The sequence below is a fragment of the Ambystoma mexicanum genome, chromosome 2p (assembly GCF_040938575.1).
Source record: "Ambystoma mexicanum isolate Mex_15411 chromosome 2p, UKY_AmexF1_1, whole genome shotgun sequence".
Taxonomy (NCBI): domain Eukaryota; kingdom Metazoa; phylum Chordata; class Amphibia; order Caudata; family Ambystomatidae; genus Ambystoma; species Ambystoma mexicanum.
Window position 1 is genome coordinate 902,980,330 of NC_090923.1, and position 14,264 is coordinate 902,994,593.

The 14,264-nt window shown below is 46.1% G+C and overlaps 1 protein-coding gene across 8 annotated transcripts in view; it reads left to right on the top strand.

Annotated features, from left to right (window-relative positions):
* The window catches only part of LOC138565957 (uncharacterized), a 1,066,445-nt gene that overhangs the window by 758,190 nt on the left and 293,991 nt on the right, over positions 1-14,264 (top strand). For 7 of the 8 annotated variants that reach the window (XR_011301733.1, XR_011301735.1, XR_011301737.1 and 4 more), the window contains one exon: positions 7,946-7,975. The exons of the other annotated variant lie outside the window; for it this stretch is intronic. Coding sequence is in view for 4 of the 7 variants with exons in the window: in XM_069643053.1 (XP_069499154.1) it covers positions 7,946-7,975 (30 nt within the window). In the remaining 3 variants the exon portion in view is untranslated. The remainder of the gene's footprint in view (positions 1-7,945; positions 7,976-14,264) is intronic. 8 annotated transcript variants of the gene reach the window in all.

Here is a 14,264-nt window from a genome sequence, read left to right on the forward strand (position 1 = left end):
GTTTCATAAAGGTTACATACATGTAATGTAGACAGGTTACAGATAATGCAATAGCGGGTACATACTGTTACATATAGGTGGCATACTTAGTTTCATAGGGTTACTTACGTGTAATGTAGGCAGGTTACAGATAATCCAATAGCGGGTACATAGAGAGTAAACAGTCATGGGTGCGGTTTAGTTGAAGAGTATGGTTTTAATCGCTTTGCGGAATGCTAGGTGAGAGACTTCAGCTCGCAGTGGTGGGGGTAAGGCATTCCAATGTAGTGCAGCTAGGTATGGGAAGCTTGCCCCACCTGCTCTGGCTCTCTTGACTCTGGGGGTAGTGAGCAGGTTTGTGTAGGGAGTTCTGGTAGGCCTGGTGGATCTAGTGGGGTGCATCCTATCGGAGAGATATGGTGGGGTGGTGAGATGGATGCATTTGTGTGTGATGGCAAGTGCCTTGAATAGAATTCTTTCTCTTACTGGGAGCCAATGTGCCTGTTTTCTGGCCTCCGTGATGTGTGCTTTCTTGGGTATTCCCGTGGCTGCTCTAAGAGCGCTGTTTTGTATCGTTTGAAGTTTAGATAAGTTCTTGGAGGAAGTGCCAGGAAGAGAGCATTACAATAGTCAAGTCTTAACCCTGTTATGGCTCTAGCAATTGTGATGCAGTTATCCTTTGATAGAAAGGGTCTGGCTGCTGTCAGCAGTTTGGCATGATAGGTTGCTGTTGAGGCAATGGCGTTAACTTGTCTGGTCATTGTTAGATTTGAGTCTAGATAGACACCTAGTGTCTTTACTGCGTTTGCAACTGGTATTTTTATGTTGTCAACGATGAAATGAGTGAATTGGGAGTCAAGGTTCTTGAGTGTTTCTTCAGAGCCCACTATGAGAAGTTCAGTTTTGTCTGAGTTAAAGCATAAGCCGTTTGCTGCCATCCAGGCTTGAATTGTGTTGTAGATGTAGTTAAGAGTCTTTGACTCAGTGTCATAGTCTCCTGTTAGGGTGATGAGGATCTGGGTATCGTCAGTGTAATTAGTGTATGAGCTACCCAGGGAGTCGAGGATGAGGAATAGGGGTCGAGTGAAAATGTTGTAGAGGGTGGGCGAGATACATGATCCTTGTGGAACACCGCATAGGATAATAGTGGGTGAGGCTGATGCCAGGTCTGAGAAGACTTGCATGGTCCTCCCTTCTAGGAATGAGGCGATCCATGCTGTGGCATTATTGGAGAAGTTGGCTGTAGTGGAGAGGTGGTGGCATAGGACTTGGTGATCGACGAGGTCAAAGGCCGCTGATAAATCTAAGAGGAGGAGGAGAGCAGGTTTCCCTTTGTCCCTTGCATCGTCCATTTGGTTTTTTAGGTCAAGTAACGCCGACTCAGTCCCGTGACCTGGGCGGAAGCCTGACTGGCGTAGTCCAAGAAGTCTATTTTCCTCAATTAATTTTTGTACTTGTAGGTTTGCCGCCTTGTCCAATATTTTAAGGAGGAAAGGGACCGTGGTGATGGTGATGGGTCGGTAGTTGTTGGGTATGTTTGGGTCGAGGGAAGGTTTCTTTATGAGAGGACGGACCCAGGCTTCCTTCAGACATGGTGGGACTTTGTTTGTTGAGGCGTTTACAAAGGCTGAGAGGAAGGGGGCGAGATGGCTGGTGCATTCTTTGATGAGTGTGGCTTGGCATATGTCTCCTTTGCAGTTAGATGGTTTCATGGTTTTCATAATGCTGATTAGATCTGATTCTGTGATTTCCTTAAAGGAGAAGGAGTTTGGTGCCATAGGTGAGGGTGGCGGTATGATGTTGGAGGTTGGGATGTTGAGTGTTTGCCTGGTTGTTTGAATTTTAGCTTGGAGGGTGTTGAGCTTGCCGTTCATAGCTAATTGGATTTCATCGCACCAGGTTTTATCTTTGGTGAAGTTCTGTGGTGTTGGTGTGGGGGTCTCTAGGTCTCTGAAGATCGAGAAGATTTATTTAGTATTAGATTGTGCCTCTATAATTCTAGCTTCGAAGCAAGTGGCTTTGGCTCTTATTATAGCTTTTTTATACTCTTTTGATTTGGATTTGAAGTTGAGTTTTGCTTCCTCTGTGCGCATGGTTTGCCAGAGGGTCAATGCTGCTCGTTTCTCTGAGCGGAGTACGAGGAGGTCTGGGGTAAACCAAGCGTTGGTATGGCTTGTGGGTTTAGCCTTGCGTGGTTTAAGTGGTGCAATGGCTTCAACAGCTGCCTTAATGGCTTTATTGTAGGATTTGGCTAGGACCTCGGGATCAGCTGAGAAAGGGGGTCTGAATGCCCGTCCGGCTATTAATGGGATAAGGTTGTCCTTGGTGAGCTGCCTGGAGCTTCTGGTGAGTGCTTTAGGCAGAGGTTGCTCATGCGTTTTGTTATTCCTGGTAGTGGGGATGTTAAAGTGGATGGGATGGTGGTCTGACCATGGGATGGATGTATTGGCGGTGATGGAAATAGGGCAGTTGTGCTGAGCTATCCAGTCTAGGGAGCGACCTTGTATGCGTGTGGGTGTTGGAATGGTGTTTGTAAACCCGAGAGTTTCGAGTGCTGTGTTGAGTGCTTTGGCTGAGTGATCGTTGGCATCATAGAGACCTAGGTTGAGGTCACCTAGTAGTATGGCTTTGGTGGTGTGTTTCAGGTTATCGGAGAGGAGGTCAGTGAGAGTGGTCTGGAAATTACCTATGGGACCAAGTGGTCGGTAGACGAGGTGCAATGTGATAATGCAGTGGTCTGATATTTTAATTTTGGTAAGCAGGTAGTCACTGTTTTCGTTGTTACCTTTGTCTATCTTCCTGATTGCAAGGGTATTTTTGGCTATAATGGCTACTCCACCGCCTAGGGTGGTGCGATCTTGCCTGATGATGGTGTAACCTGGTGGTAGGGCTAGAGATAGTGCAGGGCCTGAGGCTTCATGAAGCCAGGATTCAGTTATCATGAGAATGTCAAGGTCTTGTGTAGATATGAGGTCGTGGATGTCTAGGTGTTCTGATCTTGATGGTCGTGCCGATTATGGAATGCCTCCATCCCCAAGTACCACACAGGCAGAATGACCAAATACTGTATGTGCAATCTTTGAGGCCACAGGTGTAGTGAGCCGTCAACTGGAACGAGGAAACGCCGGAAGAACCCCTTTGACCGCTGTAAGGCAATAGACGGTTATCACACTAATGCAATATGGACACAGTAATAAGGAATTGATTGAAGCAAGGCTTACCTAGATGAACGGTGGGCCAGGTTGTAATGCAATAGGGGCAATCAGCAGAGACAGTGGGTCGGGTTTCAAAGAGGCTAGGCTGGTAATTCCACACCTGGGCAGGTTGACAACAAGAGTCCAAAAGAGGAGTCCAAAAACACGTGATGGGGTCGAAACCAGTTCAAAGCACAAGATCCAAGCAAGGGATAGTTCGTTAGAGCCACCCGTGAAGAAGTTGCATTGTCGAATACCTTTAGAACCAAGCAAGAAAAGTTCCAGGGCAAAGGTAACAGATGAAGCCAGGAAGAAGTAGAGTATCCAAAAAACAGTCCGTGGTCGTAGAGCCAATGAATCCTTGATGAAAACAATAACGCCAAACAGTCCTTACGAGAAGCAGCTGAGAAGCGCTGCCAACATGGTTTCCGGCGCTTTTGAATGTTAGTTGTAGTCACATGATGCAAAAACGAAGCAGCGCGGAAAATCACGTGATGGCAAAGGATAAACGTGATTGACAGCAGTTCATCTCACTTGACGCATGAAACGCCGTGTTCCTCGGCGGTGCTGTAAGGTATATGAAATTTTCCACGGGAGTTGCCAGGACAATGAAAGTCAGAAAACACCTGCAAAACCAGTCACCCTTCTCCAGTGTTGAACAGAAGGTCATTTCCTTGTGCCCTGATGCGCAGTGAGAAATGTGCCAGGTAAATGTGGGCTGATCGTGGGTTGCCTAGTGGGTTGCCTAGTGGGTTGCCTAGTAATGGGCACACTGGGAGACGTGACACTAGGGCATGAGCATTGATGGAGCGTGCGTTAATGAGTGAGCATTTAAGATGGCTAGGTTTGCTGGCAGTGGTACAGTTATCAACATTGTGGTAGGATGCAGCGGTATCAACAGTGCCTACAGCAATACTAGGTTTGCTGGCAGTGGTACAATTATCAACATTGAGGTAGGATGCTGTCAGGTTTCCTTAATTACTGTCATCAGGTTGCCTTTAATTACTGTTAGGTTCCCCTTAATTATTTCCCTTTATTTCTGTGTGGGTTTGGCCTTGACCTTTCTATACAGATTCCTGGCTCTGGCCCAAGGCAAGATGGAGTTTTACAATAGAAGCCTTGATTGGCTAGAGAGAACTGCAGGACAACAATGAACGTTCTAAACTGTCACTCTCTACCTTTCATCGTCGTAACCCCAGCTGAGAGGATGTGTCTGTAGCTGCTCCTGCTGAAGTCTTGGGCCTAGTGGATTTGAACTTTCAAATCCTGGCAGTCGAGCGGCTACTTATGCGGGGTTGTTCAGGAGAAGAATTCAGGTTCGCAGGAGTGTTTCTGGAAGTTCTTTTGGAGAAGAAAAAATTCTTAAGCTAATTGACTTTATTTGGATATGTAAATCTTGCTCAGATTCATTAGAAACTTTAGGAGATTGTAAATGAAAATTCAAAAGAAGAACTGATGTTACTCTGTTTATAGTTCAATGTCAAATTTTTAAACGCGCGCAAGCAATGTTAGACTGTTACGTGTGTTCATTGTGCGTGTAGTCATAGCCCGAGTACGCGGGCGCGGGAAAAGACTGCTACGTGATTTCAATAGCGCGTGTGTTCCAGCGCGAGTGTTCAAAGCACGTGTGTTCATTGCACGTGTAGTCATAGCGCGAGTACGTGTGCGCGAGAAAAGACTGCTACGTGATTTCTATAGCGCGTGTGTTCATAGCGCGGGTGTTTAAAGCGCATGTACGCGAGAGTAAGAAAAGACTGCTACGTGACTTTTTTCAGCGCGTGTTTTCTTAGCGTGTGTGTTCCTCAGCGCGTGTTTTTTCTCCGGCGTGTGTTTTCTTCAACGCGTGTTTTGCACAGGTAAATTTTTGCGCGTGTGCGCGAAAAGGTTTCAACGGACTTGGAAAAGTTTGCAAGTTCTTCAAGAGACTATGAACTCTATTTATTAAGAAGAAAGAACAGGATTCATCTAAGTCTTCTTAACTGGAACATTAACAGTTTATAAGGCAAGAGTCAAGGTTCTTAAGAGTTCAATAATCAAAGGAGTTGCTGTTATTTTCAAGACTTTCAAAGCCACAAGAAAGGTAGAAAGATTTTATCAGCTATTACTCCAATCTTCTCTAAGATCTTAAAAGAGAAGAACCAGGTATGATTCTTACATTTTAGTTAAGGATATAAAGTTTTCATAACTTAAAGGTATTAAAGTAATTTGAGGATTCTGTATGTTCTTATGTATTCACTGCAGGTTCTGCATCAGCTAGTCAGAACGTCGCCAGCCTGGTGTTTCTTATGTTATCCACTTCCCCCTTTCCCTTTGGGGTGTAGTTAACAGAGCCGAGAATTATCGGGTTCTGAGGATTACACTTCAGGGGGATTGTCGGGGGTTCAGCAGCTTCCGCGGACACAGGATAACTCTCAGCCTGACAGATGCGACGGTATCAACAGTGCCTACAGCAATACTAGGTTTGCTGGCAGTGGTACAATTATCAACATTGAGGTAGGATGCGACGGTATCAACAGTGCCTACAGCAAACTAGGTTTGCTGGCAGTGGTACAATTATAAACATTAAGGTAGGATGCGGCGGTAAGAACATTTCCCAAAGTCATATCGGGTGGCAATGCATATTGGGCAGGAGTAGATAGGTCATAGGATTGGCTTACTTTCGTAGAGGCGATTTCCGAGGTAATGTTCAGCAGGAGCGGGGCTCCAATTGGCGCATGACTGGTGGCGGGGTGGGGGGGGGAGACGTTTATCAAGTGTCTCCTTGTGGGTTTTGGGCTGTTGGTGCATGCAGGATATTTTGCTGGGGTGGTAGGAGGTCCTGATGCCCATATGGCTGTTGCGGTAAGACATGGAGGCGGGGATGCTGGGTCGCAACTTCGAGTAGCAGCGCAATAGTAAGCGCTTGCGCCTGGAGTAGGGGGATGGCTGAAATACACGTTGGTACTCACCTTCGTATTGGTGCTCGGGATCAGCCATGAGAGGTAATTTGGGGTGGGTCATTCCGCTGGTAGACTGTAGTCAGCTTGCGTACCGGAGCGAACAGGGGCAAACAGGGGCAAACAGGGGGCGATGGCCTTTATTCTGGCCTTGTTCCGCCGCCGGCTTCCGCCTGCCGGTGGGGCGGATCTGGATATGTTGATTGTGGTTGCTTAGCAACCGAGAGCCTCACTCTCATGCCGCGTTGCGCCGGCCATTTTGGAAGGTCAGGCAGCAACGCGGTCTTCCATCTGGGGGGCTCGGGTGCTTGCAGGTGCCTGAAAGGTGCGCAGTGTAGGTCGAATCTGCTCAGGGGCACGGGTTGTAAAGGCTGCAGGATTGTTTCCAGGTGAAACAGTTTAGGGGCTGCAGTCGTCGTGGCTGAGGTCTCGCTGGAGTCGAGGGATGTCCGCTGGGGCACACGAGGCAGAAGGGCTCCTGCCCTCCCAACCTGTGTGACTGCCTCGAGGTGGGTCACTCACTTGGGCAAACAGGGGGCGATGACCTTTATCCTGGCCTTGTTCCGCCGCCGGCTTCCGCCTGCCGGTGGGGCGCATCTGGATATGTTGATTGTGGTTGCTTAGCAACCGAGAGCCTCGCTCTCATGCCGCGTTGCGCCGGCCATTTTGGAAGGTCAGGCAGCAACGCGGTCTTCCATCTGGGGGGCTCGGGTGCATGTAGGTGCCTGAAAGGTGCGCAGTGTAGGTCGAATCTGCTCACGGGCACGGGCTGTAAAGGCTGCAGGATTATTTCCAGGTGAAACAGTTTAGGGGCTGCAGTCGTCGTGGCTGAGGTCTCGCTGGAGTCGAGGGATGTCCGCTGAGGCAAATCAAGAAGTCAAAGAAGATCTTCAACAAACATTTACCAACCGTAAACCAATTAAAGAGGTGTGAACTCCCTGAAAAGTGTCTTGCCCTCTCTCCCAGGAAAGACTGACAATGGCCCTCATTACAACCCCGGCGTTAACCAATGGCAATATTAGCGCCATGGTTAATGCCGGTAACTTACCGATTCTGCTATGGTGAAATGGGGAATTACCACCCCATTCCAAGGTTGGTGGGGCGGTCATTCCCCATTTACCATTGGCCCTTCCCCATTCCCATTTTTACCCCATAGGGCCCAATGGGAAAGGGGAAGGTGGTAATTACAGTACCGCAAATTGCGGTACCGTAATTACCTTTAAGGTCCCTTTGCGGGTCCCGAACCAGCCGTTAAGGTCGGGAGCCACAAAGGGACCTCGTAGTAAGGCGTTAAGGGGTTAACGGCGCCGCAACCTTTTACGGCGCCGTTAACCCCTTAACGCCTGGGTCATAATGACCCCCAATGAAAGAAAGTGGTAGTTCAGCACCTGTGCTATGACAACTGTAAAGAGAACAAAAGGAGCAATGAGTATAAACAACTCAACCATCGCCGCTCTGCAAATGCTCCACAATGCTTGCAGGTCTCGAGTCGCTTTCAAGGCAGGTGCAGTGCATATGTTGGGACCTCTGTGTGTTAATTCATTCTGGAGTTTTTGAGTGAATGGTTACAGTTCTAGAACTTTGAGATTTGGCAACTAGACAGAAATGGACAGCAGTCAGCATGGTTGATTGATGTATGAAGACTGTGGCCTACCTGTAAAAGATAGTAGTGTCTGAGCAAATATTAGTTCTGACCTATTGGAATAAACTGTACAGTTTGGTACAAAAATCTCACGTGATGTCAATTTGATGGTCGTTTAAACTCAAATCTGAGGTTCCTTGATGCCGCTTGTGATGGTGATCACTTACAATGTCTTTTGTGTTTTTCTTCCCTAGAGATGATCCTCCGTCCGACTCTCCGCCCACGTAAGTAGCCACCCGTTTCACATTCATTCGGATACTCCCGACTACAGAATTGTGGTCTCGGTGTGATTTATTTCAGGGCGAGAGATGCTCTAAATGAGTCCTCTGGTGTTGCATGCCATACTGCAGTGTCCCCATGCTGTAAATTGACAGGCCATAGAGTCCCTGGCTGCAGAATCATGGTATAGCTTCCCTTGGTCTACTATCCCTTGGTACCGCTGTAAAGAGCCCCAGGGTCTTGAGTCACATGACGCCTAATTTAGCAGATCGATAGGCAGTGGAGCCAGACCGCCGTCACCCTGATGGTCTCTCAGTACAAAGCTCTACCACGGCATCAGCTCAGAGCCCGCTCCTTCTTTAAACATAAATAAAAATATGCTGCTTATGGCCAGTACCCCATCCGCATGAGGCGCCTGGCCAGCAGACTGTGAAAATGGCGCTGTCACTGGCCTCCTATAGGTCAAATATGTAAGTGTGGAATTTGAATCTATACTTACATCTGTTCACCTCAAACACTTACACAGCGGCCGCCACTCATTGGAGTCACCATCCACAGCAACCACCTCTTCAAGACACACATCTTCAAAATTGCACATTCAGCCTGATATTACACGCACTTTCAAGACCTTCATCACATCCTCACACTTGAGAACTATCAAACTGGCCCTTGTCCTTTCCCACCTATACAGTGGCAATGCCGTCCTGTTAGGTGTGGCCTACTTATACTGTGAGTACAAATCTAATCTCATCTGATCCATCTTGTTCCTGACCCACCCAATAAGAAGCTAATTGGCATGCTGCATTAGGTCTTACCAAAGGTGCAAAGAAATGTGACAACATTTTACCCATCCTCAAAGAGCTTCACTGCTTATCACCCCAAGCCAGCATCATCTTCCATATAGCCTGCACCACCTACAAGGCAGTGAACACTAATTCTCCATCTGTAATGCCGAAAAACGGTCACTTTCCATAGGCTAATGGAACACCAATAAGCACTGACATCGCTTCCTGGTGCTGCGGTCCAATACTATGGCCAGCATTCCAGTGCACATCAGGATGGCAACCTTCCTCATTCACTTCAGGAAGGAATTGAAGGCTCTACTCATAAAGTTAGCCATTGATTACAGGATCCACGTCTCTCGCTACCGCATTCCCTCCCAACCTCAGGTTATAGGTCCCCATTACATATAGGAAAAGGTGAATAGAAAACGTATGCCGAAAATGAGGAAGGTTCTAGTTAGATATAGCCAATTCTTTTTAGAGAAGGTGATAAAATATTATACTGCAAAGGGCATCCCAAAAATCATGTATTGCTTAGAAACCATATTGTGGTTTGATTGGAATGAGTTAGAGGCAGTGAACGCCTGCCTTGGGAGGAGCGTCTTATCTTTGCCACATTGCGTTCCTTGAGTGGTGATAAGATGCGAGCTGGTGGCCTTATCTCGCTGAAAGCAAGATTACTGTGGAGCATCCTTCTCTTCTGCTTTTTAGAAAGATTCTATCCCCCCGAAAGATTCCTTGTTTGTGGTCTTACCAAGTCTGCTTATGTGAAAAGAAAATGATATTTTTAATCAATGGGGTGACACATGCAATAACATTTTAAACTGTTTAAATTGTGGCTATGAAACGTTGATTCAGACGCCGGCCACTATTAATGGTAAAATGTGTTAATGGGGTTAGATCACCACGCAGGAGGCGCTTGGTAAATACAGACTTTACCAAGATTGAATCCTCAACCACAAAAAGTGTGGTTGCTTACTCCTATATTTAAAAATAAAACGTCCCAATAGGTATTGGAGGCCACAGTTTGCACGTTTCAGAGTAAACCTGATTCAGACACGAGACATTTTAAATATTAGACGTAAAGACGATTCAATTTGTGCTCTATCTATATTTTGTAATTCGTCTGAAACTTTGAAACATATACTTTGTCAGTGCCCTCATTTAGGGGAAAAGCGGCAATTGTTTCTGGAAAGATTTGTAAGAAATGTCAGAATATATGATGAAGATATATTTTAGCCCCGGATTGTAGATGGTTCACCGAAATCAATCATAATAGCAGTATTGAGATTTCTCGGCCAACTTAGTCTGATCAAATTAGAGCGAGATGCCCTTGTTTTAGGTACACCACCTGGATGTGTAAAGATGATGTTTTTTGATCATTCTTGGCTGTATACTTTACAGTTGTATTTTTTCCCTTTATATCGATGAATTAATTAATCGTTTTTCTATTATGCCACTTTTATACCTGTATTTTTTGTGAATGTTTTTTATGAAACTCGGTATGTAAATAGATCAAGTAACTTTTAATTTGTGACATTTTAACTTCTTGTTTATTTGTGAAAGGTTTGCTTTTAACAATATCACAATACAAATATATTTTCTTAAAAGGAATGCCAGCTATACTTTTCCTTAGATCTCCTTACTGTAGGAATAGCAGGTATGCTATGCACGGGTACAGATAGGGTTTATGATCACCACCTAAACAGGAATAATGCTTCTCCTAATAGTGCTCTGGGGACTGTGTAGTCCACATACCCCTGCTTATTTGGAAAACAACAGAACTGTCAGCAACATTGTAATACATTCTTTATTTATTGTTTAACCCCCTCTAATGACTCTATCTAAGGGTGGCAGACGTTGTTGCTCCTGAATGGTTAGCTAAAATGGGGTTCCTGCGCTTGTTCTATGGAATGCCCATAGAGCTGATCATTGTGTTGGACCTCCCTCATATGGGAATAGGTCGCATGAAATATTGGCTGGGTTTTCCGAGTTTAGGGGTATCAGATATGTGCAGCTGCATATATGGGTTCTTTTCCCTACCTGCCGATATTATTTAGGCTTCACAATCACAGGCACCAGGTCAAATGGTCGTTTAAAGGTGCCTGCCCTTTCTCTTATGTGTGTCTTTAATATGCCAGTATGTGTCTCTCTAGCCCTATCTTTCTCTTCTGATGACTATTCCACTCACCTCTGGCCTTCTGAGCTGTGTTTTATCTGTACCTTTCTGTCTGGGAGGTCTGTGGGTCTCATTACGAGTTTGGCTGTGCAGTAAAAAAGTGGCAGTAATTCTGTTGCAGCCACTTTTCTTGGTGGTAATGGAATTACGGGTACTTTTACCACACTTCTAAATGACAAGACAGCATGGTGCTTGACGTAAATCCTACACTTTAAGGCAACCAAGCGGTGGATTTACTGTGCAGAATTAGCGCTCACAGTAAATCGGCCAATAGTCCCCATGGAGTCCTAAGGACTCAAATCATTGGGACTAGAATCACCACACCACCACTTGTAATCCTGTGGAAAAACAAGGGGACTGAGTGGTTGTACCGATAAATGAATGTAATGCAAAATCTGTGGCCTTGCTGCCAATTTACCAACACATTCGGAATGAGTCCCAATGTCATTTAATTTCACATCTCTGCTCTCATTCATTGCTACTCCTTTGTCCCTTCACAGTGCCGCTCTCATTCCTTTCTTTCATCTTGGTGCCTTTCAGGTCTCCCTTTCTCTCTATCTCCTTTTCCCTCTTTCCCTCTCTATTTATCAATCAAAGTCTCCCATTCATTTCTCTGTCTCCGATAGCCCCGCTTGCTCACCTGTGTCCACTTGAAGAGACTCCGCCCGCCGCCCATCTTTGCTCACTTGATCTTGCTCATTGAATGTGCTATAATCAGGGTTGTCCAACTGCAGGGTTCGAGGGCCGGGATCGTGACAGGTTTTTAGGATATCCCTCATTAATATTCAAGAGGAAAACTATCTATACATTTAAAATTATTGTATGCAAATTTTCTCATGAATGTTAATGAGGGGTATCCTGAAAATCTGACATGGAATCTGGAATTCGAGGCCTGGAGTTGGACAATCCTGTGCTATATGGAACGCTGTCTGTACCTGCTGCTGCTTGAATGTTGCACTGTGTTTCAGACTTTGTGCATATCACCCCCACTCAGTGGAGAAACTTTGCTGAAAATGTTGGGACATGACCTCTGAAGAAAAGGTGCTCCATTCAAATGAATGGGGACAAAATAGTGTGCCATGAAAGTTGGGGGGGGGCAAACACCCCTGTACCCCCTAAAATTACGCCCATGCCCCCACTCTTTTCAGTTTGCAAATGCAAACATCCTCCGATATAGAATGCCATCCTTATGTTTGCATCCTATAAACCTCTAATATGGAAAGTTCCAGCGGCACTAAAAAGTGGAAGGAGAATTGTCTTTGTATATGTTTGTGGTCTAACACGAGTGTGTCCGGTTTGTTGCCTTAAATCTTAGGCTATATTGATGCTGGCATTAGGTGTCGTTCCTTTTAAGGGAAGGGTCTCTCCAGAGCTCTCTGCACAGAAGATCTTATATACAAATAAACGGCAGCTTTAGAGAATATGCGTCGGCACAGGTCCACTCCCCAGCAAGTGCTCTGTTTTCCACTATCAGTCCTTCGCTCCCCCGCTCTCTTTAGCATTTCAGAAGTTGTTTATTGGGCCATCAAGTATTTGACAACCATCTCACTACTCACAGGCAGGATTCGAATGTCTGTCTCCACCCCAGACTCACACAACTTGTCTCTTGCATTTTTTTGAATAGGCCTCTTTTGGCCCTTGTGCACAGCATGCAACAGACCGTCTTGTTTTTGGTGGAAAAAATGGTTCTATGTGAAAATGTCCAATGGGAAAAAGTCACCAGGTAGGGGGTCTTTTTTCCCTGCACCCATAAAAGCATTCACACATATATTCTAGGACGGGTAACATTTTCTATTCTACCTCCAGTCCTAGAATATTTGGAGACAATGCTTGATTTTCGTGGGGGTGCACATTTGGGGAAGTGCTGCCCCCTGGCAACTTTTTGCGAGGCGACTTTATCACTGGATACCAAATAAATGGCTTGCAGACACACTGGTCAGCATGAAGTCATAAAGCCTGCAGGCAAAGATGTCACTGTACATGAGGTTCACTAGCAGGAAGCCCAGGGCCTGTCTGTCCATTGTCCAACTCCAGAGCCTGGGATGTGTCTGGAATAGATAGTGCGCACCTATGACATAGCCATTAAAGCGGCAGTTGAATCTATCGCACCTATTAAACCACGGAAGTCCAAACCAACTAGTCACACCAACGCCTGGTTCACCTCAGATCTCCTTGCACTAAAGATCCAAGAAACGTGCAGAACTATCCCTATGGCAAACCACCCATACAGATGAAGCAAAACTTGACTTCAAACTTAGGGCCAAACAGTACAAAAAGCTATTATGCATGCCAAAGCCATTTCATTTGAAACCAGGATCCAGGAAGCCCAATCCAACACTAAAGAGATATTTTCCATCTTCAGGGACTTAGAGACCCCCACACCCACTCCACAGAATTTCACCAAAGACAAAGACAAGACCTGGTGTGACGGGATTCAAACAGCCATGAACGACAAACTCAACACCCTCCAAACCAAAATACAGACAACCAGACAGTCTCTGAATATATCCCCCCTTGCCTCAACACCACCACCCCCCCAAGTCATCAAGTCATCTCCAATTCTTTCTCCTTCAGGGAAATTAAAGAATGCAACATGACTAACATCATGAAATCCATTAAGCCATCTAACTGCAAAGGTGACATTTGCACAGCCGCACTCATTAAGGAATGTGCGACCCCTCTCACCCCCTTTCTCACAGCATTTGTGAATGCCTCCTTTGCCACCGGCAAAGTCCCCTCATGCCTCACGGAAGCCTGGGACCGCCCCCTCATCAAAAAACCCACCCTCGACCCGATCGCACCTAACTACCGGCCCATTACCACGGTACCCTTCCTGCTCAAGATATTGGACAAAGCAGCTTATCTACAGGTACAACAATTTATTGAGGAAAACCAACTTCTCGGACTATGCCAATCCGGATTCCGGCCAGGACATGGGGCCGAGACTGCCCTACTCGACCTAAAAAAACAAATGGATGATGCGAGAGACGCAGGGAAGCCCGCTCTCCTCCTCCTCTTGGATCTATCAGTGGCATTTGATCTTGTCGACCACAAGGTCCTATCCCACCACCTAGCTACCACAGCCAAATTCTCGCCCACCGCCACTGCATGGATCTTTTCCTTCCTGCAAGGAAGGACCATGCAAGTCTTCTCTGACCTAGCTTCAGCCTCACCTATCATCAATCTATGTGGTGTCCCTAAAGGTTCTTGCATTTCGCCCACCCTCTATAATATCTTTACACAGCCCCTCTTCCTCATCCTCGACTCACTGGGTATCTCGTACACTAATTATGCTGATGATAACCAGATCCTCCTCACACTGACAGGTGACTA